This window comes from Oryctolagus cuniculus, chromosome X, assembly GCF_051225735.1.
Source record: "Oryctolagus cuniculus isolate XC-2025 breed Fujian yellow rabbit chromosome X, ASM5122573v1, whole genome shotgun sequence".
Taxonomy (NCBI): Eukaryota; Metazoa; Chordata; class Mammalia; order Lagomorpha; family Leporidae; genus Oryctolagus; species Oryctolagus cuniculus.
In genome coordinates, this window is record NC_142888.1 from 73,378,909 (window position 1) to 73,391,251 (window position 12,343).

The 12,343-nt window shown below is 44.3% G+C and overlaps 1 protein-coding gene across 4 annotated transcripts in view; it reads left to right on the forward strand.

The window, feature by feature from the left end:
• LOC100353812 (A-kinase anchor protein 17B) overlaps window positions 1–12,343 on the forward strand; it is a 39,710-nt gene that overhangs the window by 18,750 nt on the left and 8,617 nt on the right. The window contains exons 3-5 of one of the 4 annotated variants that reach the window (XM_051827340.3): window positions 3,367–4,135; window positions 9,390–9,520; window positions 10,990–11,257. In XM_051827340.3, coding sequence (XP_051683300.1) covers window positions 3,383–4,135; window positions 9,390–9,520; window positions 10,990–11,257 — 1,152 coding nt within the window. In that variant the 5' untranslated portion in view covers window positions 3,367–3,382. The other 3 variants (XM_070067100.2, XM_089324133.1, XM_089324134.1) reach the window with 3 other exon arrangements.

Sequence of the window (12,343 nt, forward strand, 5' to 3'; positions counted from 1 at the left end):
GCAAAGGAAGACCTTTCTCTCTGTCTCTCTCTCTCACTGTCCACTCTTCCTGTCAAAAAAAAAAAAAATCTTTCCATTTAAGACTTGGGAACCTCCCTGGACAAAGGACGCTAAATCAGGTTCACGGGGTAGAACTATTTGTTGGGTGCACATTCATTACCTTTCCTCTGTTTCACCAGCAAGTTTTTGTGGGACTTCACAGATGAGATAAACCAGACAATACACTGAAGACTTGGAATCTTGGTGTTTTAATAGATGGATAAATCATTTAATTCCTCTGAATCTGTCTCAATTTCCCCATCAATAAAGCAGACATGGGAATATGTACTCGTGGTTGCTTCATGAATCAAATGAGATAAAGTAATATCATCACCATTGACAAGTAATAGTCATAGTTTATTGAAAATTTCTACTGAGAATTTCCTGTGTGCTAAACACTGTTCTAAAGATTTCATCTAACATTGCTCATTTAATCCTCCCAGAAATCCTATTGTCTCTATGGTTAAGCAAACTGAGATACAATGCCTGAAAACTCTTAAAACACATTAAACAAATGTTATCAAATAAATGTTAGATATTATTTTAATAGACTTAATTCTTTATAGAGAAGTTTAGGTCACAGAGCAGGAGGCAGAGAATTCCCATTTGCCTCCTACACCTACAGAGTCATAGCTCTCCCTTTATCAACATTCCCCACCAGAGTGGTACATTTGTTACAACAGATGAACCTACACTGACACATTGCTGTCACCCAGAGTATATAGTGTACACCAGGGCTCACGCTTGGTGTGGAATAGTCTATGAATTTGAACAAATGTATAATGACATGTACCTACCATAGTATCGTATATAATAGTGTCATTGCCCTAAAAAATCCCTTGTGCTCACTGTTTTCATTCCTCTCTCTCCTCTAACTCCTGACAACCACTGATGGTTTCACTATCTTCATAGTTTTGCCTTTTTTCAGAATGTCATATGGTTGGAATTACACAGGATGTAGCTTTCAGATTGGCTTCTTCCACTTATGCATTTCAACAATGTGCATTAAGTTTTTTATGACATTATGGATCATTTTTAAAAAATGATAGAAGAGTATTCTATTGTCTGGATTTACCACAAATTATTTATTCATTCACCTACTGAAGGACATTTTGGTTGCTTCCAAGTTTTGGTAATTGTGAATAAAGTCGCTATAAATGTCGTGTGCAGGGTTTTGTGTGGACATAGTTTTTTCTTCGGGTAAATACCAAGGAATGTGATTGCTAGATTATGTGACAAGAGTCTGTTTAGTTTTGTAAGAAACCACTGTGCTGTCTTGCAAAGTGGCTGTACCATTTTGCGTTCCCACAAGCAATGAATGAGAGTTTCTCTAGCATATCATCTTCACTATCATTTGGGTGTACAGTGGTATCTTTTTTTTTAATTTTTAAAAATTTTTTTTGACAGGCAGTGTGGACAGTGAGAGAGACAGAGAGAAAGGTCTTCCTTTTGCTGTTGGTTCACCCTCTAATGGCTGCCGCGGCCGGCGCACTGCGGCCAGTGCACCGCGCTGATCCGAAGCCAGGAGCCAGGTGCTTCTCCTGGTCTCCCATGGGGTGCAGGGCCCAAGGACTTGGGCCATCCTCTACTGCACTCCCTGGCCACAGCAGAGAGCTGGTCTGGAAGAGGGGCAACCGGGACAGAATCCAGCGCCCCGACCGGGACTAGAACCCAGGGTACTGGCACTGGAGGCAGAGGATTAGCCTATTGAGCCGCGGTGCTGGCCTTGGTTGTTTTAATTTTAATGTCCTTATTGACTTACACTGCAGAGCATCTTTCATATGCTTTGTTCCATCTGCATATCTTCTTTGGGGAAATATATGCCAAGGTCTTTGGCCCATTTTTATTTAATTATTTTTATTTGAAAGGCAGCAAGAGAAAGAGACAGAGGTATCTTCTTTCCACTTGTTCACTGTCTAAATATTTGACCCATTTTCAAATCAGATTATACTCTTATTGTCATGTCCTAAGAGTTCTTTGTATCTTTTGTATAACAGTCTGCATCTGATGTACTTTGCAAATATTTTCTCCCAGCCTGTGACTTTCATTGTCTTGACAATGTTTTTCAGAGCAGGAGATTTTAAAGCAGAAAATTTTAGAGATGATTTCAGAACAGAAAAATTTTAAATTTTAACAAAATTCAGCATATTCGTTATTTCTTTCGTGGATCTTGCCTTTAATGTTGCAGTTAAAAAGCCATTACCATACCCAAATATCACGCAGATGTCCAACTGTTCCAGTACCATTTGTTGACAAGGCTATCTATGCCATGGTATTGTCTTTGCTCCTTTTTCTAAAGATCAATTGACTGTGTTTATGTGAATCTATTTGTATCTATTCTTTTGCCAGTGCCACACTATCTTGATTATGGTAGCTTTATAATAAATCTTGAAGATGGTTAGTGTCAGTATTCCAGTATTCCTTCACTATTTAATTGATAACTCTGCATCTTTTTTTTTTTTTTTTGACAGGCAGAGTGGACAGTGAGAGAGAGAGACAGAGAGAAAGGTCTTCCTTTGCCGTTGGTTCACCCTCCAATGGCCGCCGCGGCCAGCGCAATGCGGCCGGCGCACCGCGCTGATCCGATGGCAGGAGCCAGGAGCCAGGTGCTTTTCCTGGTCTCCCATGGGGTGCAGGGCCCAAGCACCTGGGCCATCCTCCACTGCACTCCCGGGCCACAGCAGAGGGCTGGCCTGGAAGAGGGGCAACCGGGACAGAATCCGGCGCCCCGACCAGGACTAGAACCCGGTGTGCCGGCGCCGCTAGGCGGAGGATTAGCCTAGTGAGCCGCGGCGCCGGCTTAACTCTGCATCTTTTGCCTCTCCATACAAACTTTAGAATCAGTTTGTTGATAACCACAAAATAACTTGAAAGATTTTGATTAGGATTGCACTGAATCTATAGATCAAATTAGAAAGAACTGACACTCTGAGTCTTCTACCCATGGACCACGTATTTAGTTCTTTGATGTCTTTCATCAGAGTTTTGTGATTTTCCTCATATAGAGCTGGTTTATATTTTGTTAGATATTTTTACCCAAGTATTTAATTGTTTTGGGTGCTAATGAAAATGATATCATAGTTTAGATTTCCAATTCCCCTGTTCATCGCTGAAGTATAGGAAAGCTGTTGACTTTTTTGTATTACTCTTGTTTCTTGCAACCTTACTGTAATTGCATATTAGTTCTAGAAGTTGTAAGGGGTTACTTTCATTGTATCCACAGCATACTTTCCCCCATCAATTTGAGCTCAGTCCTGCAATGTTAGCGCTACTTCACAACGCAGGTCTGTGATGTGCTCCATAACATTTTCTCTTTCACCCCCTAAGGTAGTCTGAAGACACCATGACGGTTACAGTGGTGTATGATAACTCTGAGGCAACAGAGCTCTGTGCAGCTCAGCACCTCTATCTCAAGCCCATAGCAAAACTCATGATCAATGTTTTGCTGCCTGAGAGTATAGAACCTGGGAGGCCCTTCTCTAACTGGGAAGTTCTTGACCAGCTAAAAAGCCTGATTTGCCCTGACCAGTTCACCACAGTTCGGCTGTCCAAGAGTACAAAGGACTTTATCCGATTTGAGGGTGAGGCTGAAACCCGAAGTTTGGTTCAGATCCTGAAGTCCAAATTACATGGGAAGATCATCAAGTTAAATGGTTTGAAAACAGACTTAAAAGTTGTGGCTACTGATGCCCAGGGAGAGTGGGAACATTTCCCCAAGGAAAAAGAGGCCTCCCTGAGTGATGGCGCTGAAGAGCAGGACCATGATAAGAGCCCAGATTCCATATACTTCGAAGGCTTGCCCTGTAAGTGGTTTGCGCCTAAAGGCTCCAGTGGGGAGAAGCCATGTGAAGAGATCCTCCGGGTAGTCTTTGAAAGTTTTGGGAAGATCAAGAATGTGGATATCCCAATGCTTGACCCCTACAGAGAAGTGATGACTGGTGGGAACTTCGGGGGTTTTAGCTTTGGCCTGCAGACGTTTGAAGCCTTTATACAGTATCAAGAATCAACTGACTTTCTAAAAGCCATGGAGTCCCTTCGAGGAATGAAGCTGATGCTTAAAGGAGATGATGGGAAAGCTCTTGCTTGTAACATTAAGGTAAGAAGTGGCCGCTGTTTCTTTTGCCTCCCATTGTTCATGTGATACTGAGCAAAAGCTGGAAGGAAACATCTAGAATTAATTTTCCCAGATCCCACCGGGGTCTGATCAATAGCTAATGTAAGGATGTGTGTTTGTGTGTGTCATTAATAAATATGTGGGTATTTTAAAAAGTTTGTGGAAAAAGAAAGATAAGGTTATATTGATGCAAAAAATTTTTCTTTTTTTTAAAAAGATTATTTGAGAGGCAGAGTTACAGAGAGAGAGAGAAGTCTTCCATTTGCTGGTTCACTCCCCAGATGGCCACAACAGCTGGAGCTGGGCCAATATGGAGCCAGGAGCCAGCAGCCAGGAGCTTCTTCCCGGTCTCCCATGAGGCTTTAGGGGCCCAAGAACTTGGGTCATCCTCCACTGTCTTCCCAGGCCATTAGCCGGGAGCTGGATCGAAAGTGGAGCAGCCAGGACTGGAACTGGCGCCACAGGCAGAGGCTTAACTTACTATGCCACAGCACCAGCCCTGGTGCAAAAAGTTTTGAAATCCATGATTATTAGGGGTTTTCCACAAGTTGATAGAAAATGTGTGTTATGAAAAAAACTACATATGATTTTCAAAAATTTTTCACTGAAACAACCTTATCTTTTCACTCCATTTTTCCATGGACTTTTTGAAATGCCCTCATGGATGTTTAGCAAGAATAATGATCTTGATTTTAACATGCAGTCTTTTGCTGTGGTGCATGCTTCCAGGTGCCATTTTATTTATTTATTTTTAAAGATGTATTTACTTTACTTGAAAGGCAGAGTGACACAGAGAGATGGAGAAACACACATACATCCACTGGTTCACTTCTCAAATGTCTGCAACAGCCGGAGCTAGGCCATACCAAAATCAGGAGCTGAAAGCTCCATCCAGATCTCCCATGTGGGTGGTGGCGGCCCAAGCCTTGGGCCATCATCCACTGCCTCCCAGGTACACTGGGCAAGAAGCTGTATCTGAAACTGGAACTAGCTGGGGCTAAACCAGGCGCTCTAATAATGGGATGCGGGTGTCCCCAGCAGGGTTTAACCTGCTGCACCACAATGCCAGCCCCTATATATATATATATGTGTGTGTGTGTATGTATGTATGTATATATATATATGATTTATTTATTTGAAAGAGTTACAGAGACAGAGAGGTCTTTCATCCACTGGTTCACTCCCCAGATGGCTGCAATGGCCAGAGCTGTGCCAATCCGAAGCCAGGAGCCAGGAGCCAGGAACACAATCCATATTTCCCATACAGATGGCAGGAACGCAGTCACTTAAGCCATCACCTGCTGCCTCCCACGGTCTGCCTTAGTAGGAAGCTGGAGGCAGGAATTGAACCCAGGCGTGCTGATATAGGAAATCAGCACCTTTTTTCCTCTCCTCCCCGCCCCTCCCCTCCCGTCCCCTTCCCTCCCTTTCCCTTCCTTTTTTAAGATATACAGACAGATCATCCATCCACTGGTTCACTCCCCAAATGGCCACAATGGCTGAGGCTGGGCCAGGCTAAAGCCGGGAGCTTCTTCCAGGTCTCCCACTTGGGTGCTGGGGCCCAAGCACTCTGGCCATCCTCCACTGCAGGAAGCTGGGTTGGAAGCAGAGCAGCCAGGACATGAAGCTGTGCCCATATGGGATGTCAGCGTTGCAGGCAGCGGCTTTACCTGCTACGCCACAATGCTGGCTCTGGACATAAGTATCTTAACCACTAGGCTAAATGCTCACTCCCAGTTGTGATTTTAAAAGTGATGGTTGTTACATTGTGGAGCTCACCTCAACTTCTTAATGGATTCTTTATGGAACTAAACCCATGAAACTATCTCATATGCTTGTTATATTTGACAAGTTATAGAGTGGGTGAGAGAGACAGAGACAGAGACATGCCATTTGAAATCACAAGGAGAGCAGTTTATTCCCCCTTTATTCCTAGGGTGGCACATATATATTTTGAGGACATCCATCATTAAAACTATTTTTTTTAAATAAAGATTTATTTATTTGAAAGGCAGAGTTACAGAGAGGTAGAGGCAGAGAGAGGGAGTGTCGCTCCCCGTCTTCGTGGAGGAACGACACAGGACCCTGCGCTGTTCTTTCGTCTGCTCGGCCCTCCCCGGGTTTGCTGCTGGTCCTTCCCGGGTTGGCTGCTGGTCCTTCCCGGGTTGGCTGCTGGTCCTTCCCGGGTTGGCTACCGTCCCTTCCACCTCCGTGGAAGGGCGGTTCCCCCTGCCACATTCCCCACTTCCGCGGGGGAGCAGCACACCGCCGGCCGGCTCTCTCGGGGGCTGCACAGGTGTTCCCCTTAGATGTTCCTGGTGCATGCCATCTCTCTCCTCCTTTATAGTCCTCTTCCACCAATCCCAACTCTGCTACCCACACGCCGAGTATGCTGCTCTCCTCCAATCAGGAGCAGGTCCCACAGTTTATTGGTTGAACTGGAGGCAGCTGTGTAGAAGCTGTTTCCCTTCTCAGCGCCATATTGTGGGAAAGCAGATGCATAGAATAAGTCTTAATTCCAGTAACTTAGTCTAGTCCGAGTTGCTCCCAGTTGCTCCCCACAAGGGAGCATTCTTCCATAAAATGGTTCTCTCCCCAAATGGCTGAAATGGCTGGAACTGGGCCAATTCGAAGCCAGGAGCCTGGAGCACAGCTCCAGGGGTGTACAGCACAAGAACCCAAGGACTTGGGCCATCTTCTACTGCTTTCCCAATCTATAGCAGAGAGCTGGATTGGAATTGGAGCAGCCAGGACTAGAACCAGTGCCTATATGGGATGCCGGCACAGCAGGTGGCGACTTTACCTAGTACACCACAACGCCGACCCCATGAAGACTATTAGAACATAATCCTGGGGCTGGCACCATGGATCACTTGGTTAATCCTCCTCCTGTGGCACCAGCATCCCATATAGGTGCCGGGTTCTAGTCCTGGTTGCTCCTTTTCCAGTCCACTCTCTGCTGTGGCCTGGGAGGGCAGTGGAGGATGGCCCAGGTCCTTGGGCCCTGCACCCTCATGGGAGACCAGGAAGAAGCACCTGGCTCCTGGCTTTGGATCGGTGCAGCACCGGCCATAGAGGCCATTTGGGGAGTGAACCAACGGAAGGAAGACCTTTCTCTCTGTCTCTCTCAATGTCTATAACTACCTGTCAAATAAAAAAAAAGAACATAATCCTAACCAACTTGGATCTTTTACTTTCAGAATCAGTCTACTCAGGCAGGTCACCTCACTGATATCTGCATGCTTTCATCATTTCTTCCTTGAGGACTTAACTCAGCAGTGGAAAAAATGCAACCATATCCTTTAGTGTGAATTTAGACTTTTGAGTTCCCAGTGTGTGATTGTGTTTGTGTTTGTGTGCATGTGTGTGTGTGGGTACTTACACTAAAATATGTATTTTTATATGATGAGCCATCCAGTCAGACAAAAGATCAAGAAAACACTCTAGCAACCACCCAGATACCACTGGGAGCTTAAAATATAGAACACTATCAGGAAGAGGAGATGCCACTTCCTTTCCATGTACCCTTCTCTGTTACAGTCCCTTTGGTCCGTTCAAAGGTAACCATTGTCACAAACGTGTTCCTCACTGTTCTCATGCATATCTAAATAGCTGCTTTTGCTTCCTCTTTGCCCCTCCCCCCAGCCAATCTGTTTTGTAGTGCCTCAATCTGACTTTCACTTTATCTCAAGATTTGAAAGGGAATTTAATAATCATGAATTGTGTGGCCGGCGCTGTGGCTCACTTGGTTAATCCTCCACCTGAGGCACCTGCATCCTATATGGGTGCCGGGTTCTAGTCCTGGTTGCTCCTCTTCCAGTTTAGCTCTCTGCTGTGGCCTAGGAGGGCAGTGGAGGATGGCCCAGGTGCTTGGGCCCTGCACCCACGTGGGAGACCAGGAAGAAGCACCTGGCTCCTGGCTTTGGATTGGCACAGCTCTGTCCGTAGCGGCCATTTGGGGGGTGAACCAACGAAAGGAAGACCTTTCTCTCTGTCTCTCTCTCTCACTGTCTGTAACTCTACCTCTCAAATAAATAAAAATAAATAAATAAATCATGAATTGTCACCTATTGTATCTTATTAGGTCAGTTTTTCTTTTTCTTTTTCTTTTTTTTCCATCTTTGCTTCCCCTCAACTCCCAGGACACAGTTTTTTGATTATTTTTGTCTTTGGTGATTAAAACAACATTAACTCAGATGACCTTTTAAAACAAACCAGAGGTTGCATACTCTCATTTCTCAATCTGTGGCTATAAATGGCACTGCGATACTGCCTGTGATCATATGTAAGCTAAGCTTCTCAAGATTTTTAAATATTTAATGAATTTAGTTTTATTTTATTTAAAAGGCAGAGAGACAAAGGACTTCCACTGCTGGTTCACTCCCCAAATGCCCACAACAGCCATAGCCAGGCCAGGCTGAAGCCAGGAGCCTGGAACTCAACCTGGGTTTACCACAGGGATGGCAGAGATCCAAGTCTTTGAGCCATCACTTGTTGCCTCCCAGGGTGTGCATTAGCATGACACTGGAATCAAGAGTGGAGCTGGCACTTGAACTCAGGCACTCTAATATAGGATGTGGGCATCCCAAGTGCTATCTAAACTGCTGCTCCAAATGTCGGCCCCCCGGCAGTTTTTTTTTTTTTTAAAGATTTATTTATTTATTTGAAAGTCAGAGTTACACATAGAGAGAAGGAGAGACAGACAGAGAGAGAAGTCTTCCATCCGCTGGTTCACTCCCCAATTGGCAGCAATGGCTGGAACTGTGCCAATCCGAAGCCAGGAGCCAGGAACTTCTTCTGGGTCTCCCACACAGGTGCAGGGGCCCAAGCACTTGGGCCATCTCCTGCTGCTTTCCCAGGAGCATTAGCAGGAGCCACATTAGAAGTGGAGCAGCTGGAATTCAAACTGGCTCCCATATGGGATGCCGGTGTCATAGGTGGCGATTAGCCCACTACACCACAACATTAGCCCCTGAAATTGTATAAACTTAAGGTAATGCGTCATGTGATATCATTAGTCAAGTGTTTGGCTGAAGAAAATCTTTGCACCTCGAGTACTATTTGGCTGGTGTCTGAGAGGCAGTAAAACAGCGTGGGTACTGGCTGCAGAGAGGACATTTTGAATTCATCTGGGTGTGAGTGGCCATGTACCATCTTAGCTTTGCCTCTCTGGCCTGGGACATGCACAGCCAGCCAGCAAGCATTTCTAATGAAACTTTGAATTGTTTGGGGACAGGTTATGTTTGACACAACCAAACACTTCAGTGAAGGAGCTATAAGGAGGAGAAATCAGGAAAGGCTAAAATTACAGGAGCTGGAGGAAGAAAGAAAAAAAGAAAAGAAAAGAGAAGAGGAAGTGGCTGAAAGGTGAGCAGACCAACTTTAATGAAGGTTTTTTTCTTTTGATTCATGAATTAATCCTTTTGGCTGACTGGCTAGACTTGATAGCTAACCGTGAGGTGGGGAGGGGGCAGGTATTGATGCAGACAGGAAAACTGCCCTGAACACAGTCTTTCAACTGTGCTGTTACATAACCCAAAGCGCCAAACAAAACTGAAAATAAGAGACTTCAAAAAAATACATTCCTTAGGGAGAACAAGTAATGAGAAATAATGGGGCTGGTCAGATTAAGATGTGTGGGGGAAAAATGATTTCAGAAGCCAGAACTTTAACAGTAAAAATACTTGCCTATTAAGTGAAAAAGAAATTACCAATTTCCCTAATGATTTACCAATATTACCTAGCCTACTAATTTAGAATTTTAAAAAGGTAGGCCTGGAAAAGAATTTCTTCTATGAAACAGTCAATAATCAAACTAACCCAGAGGCAAGAAAACATGGGTTAGGACCACTTTCTTCTTGTCCTAATTTCTTACTGTGCTTTCATTTTTATTTCTTTGAGTTGACTATTTCCCAGTTTAGGAGCTTGAGTCAGGAAGGGGCCAGTGGATTGCCAAAGGTTTGCTAAGAAGGTACAGATGGGCCAGAACTCCAGGGTTCTGGAAACCAATTTTCTTTCCTGGCCCTTCCTTGTGCATGTGTGTTCCAGCATTCAAACAAGGAAACAATGAGCTTCCATATGCCCCTCGTTGTTTTGGCCGGTGGGGTAACAGGAGCCACTTGAGGTCACATCTGAAAGCCTGGCTGGAGTTGAGCCTACTCAAGAAAAAGATCACCCTCCCCTTCCCCGCACCTCCCTCCCAATTCCAGGATGAACATCCAATGTAGACAATGTTGGCTAAGTCCTGGATCAAGTAATTGCCCCTGCTCTCGCATTGTCCATGTCTCCAGAAGGGCCTAACTGAAACAGTTTGAACTTTCAGAAAACATCAGTATAAAAAGAGCCCATATTCCTGTAAGCCAGTATGTTTTCATGAGAGTATGCTGTGTTAAGCGATATGTGCCAAGGACCAGTTCTCACTGTAAAGGTTTCTGGATTCCTTGATTTATCTTTTTTTTTTCTTGCTTATGTGAAACCATCCCACAGAAGGTTCTGATGGCAAGACAAATGAAATCATTACTGTGAAACCTGGATCCTGTAGTTCCTTTTTAAAGTTTGAGAGCCCCTCTGAATTCTGTAACCTTTTTTTTTGGACACTCTACTCTTCAAAAGGGCTTCTTTACATATGTCTATTTGACCAGCAAAATTATGTCTTTCTCCCTTGACTGATGCTTAACAGTGTTTGGTGTTGTTTCTGTTTCGCATAAGTTGTCATAGGCCCTGGGGCTAGCAGTGGTAGATTCTTGGAAGCCGGAATGATCTGTCTTCCCCCGGTTGGGAGAGATCAACTACCTAATAGATACCTTCTGAATGGTTTAATCTTAATCATTGTACAGAAAAAGAAAAGACGAGGAGAGGAAAGCCCAGGAAAAGAGGAAGAAGGCCAGGGTCAGGAGGCGAGCCCTGAAGGAGAGGGACAGACACCGGCACAGGAAACAAAAGGACAAAGCCAAAGCTAAGGTGCCTCAGGAGCTGGACTCTTCCGAGGAGTGGGAGGAGAGGAAGTACCTGCTGGCTCAGAGGCAGGCTGAGGCCCTGCGGTTGCTACGGGTACTCCTGAGGAAAATTTCAGTAAGGCTATTTCCCAATTGTTCTTCAATCTTGGTAGGTACTAACCTTTCTGAGACACAACCTTTGCATTTAAGCAGCGGTCTATGGCAAACTGACTCCGTGAAAGACTCGTGGCATTTACTGGGGTTTGTTTTAAATAGGCTGGTCTCTAAGAACCCCAATTGTGGACTTACAGCATGGATATCCACACCTTTGCTAAAGGAGTTGGGTCTCAACTCCACCATCCAGCACACAAAATTCATGTTTCTGAACTCCAGGGCCGGGTCACTTGGAACAATTTAGCTATTTTCCTTTTCTAAGTTCCTAATGAATGTTAGCGGGAAACTGCCAAAGAGAAATGAATGGTGTGGCTGAGAGATATGTTGTTCTCCATTAACTATCCATTCATCTGCATGAGGCTTGGATGAGAAGCCAGAGCCTTGAGCGTTGCAGCAGGCTCATGTTAGTCTAGTCTTAAACTATTTGGTATGGGATTTCTCGCCTCACAAAGCAACTGTTTTGTTTGGAGAGTTTCCTTTTTGAGAGGAATCTCTTCTCGTTCCTGAGCACTTCAAGATAGAGACTCAGCAGATATCCTGAATGGAATGCCACAAGGCTCCCAAAGTGTGAATTGAAAATTATTTAGTCAGTTTGAAGTATGAAGACTGAATGCTATTAGTATTCTATAGAGTTACTTCTGTACATATTTGCCATCTTGGCCTGTTTCTTATCAGTGTGGACAATCACACTTGGTGAAATCAAGATCAAAAGGATCCCACATTTACATTTATTATAAGGCTAGCTGGATCTTTTTTGGTTTAATGACTGCCAAGAGTGACTACTTTTAAAGAATATATCTCTTTAAATGACTGTGATATCTAATTCTTGGCCCCATTAATACTTATGCCAATTACATGATCAGGTAATGGATAGGAACTGTGCTCTGAGGTGTGTCAGGTCTCTGTGGGTACTCAGTAAAAATCCTCCCAGCAAGGTAGGGCTGGGAGCCGCACCTTTCACCTGTTTTGCAGTTGTGCAAGGTATATGACTGCACGTAGAAGCATGGTCATGGCCACATTTGCTACTTGCCACCTTGTTTCTTTTTTTAAAAAAAATGTTATTAGAGAGGGATATAGACAG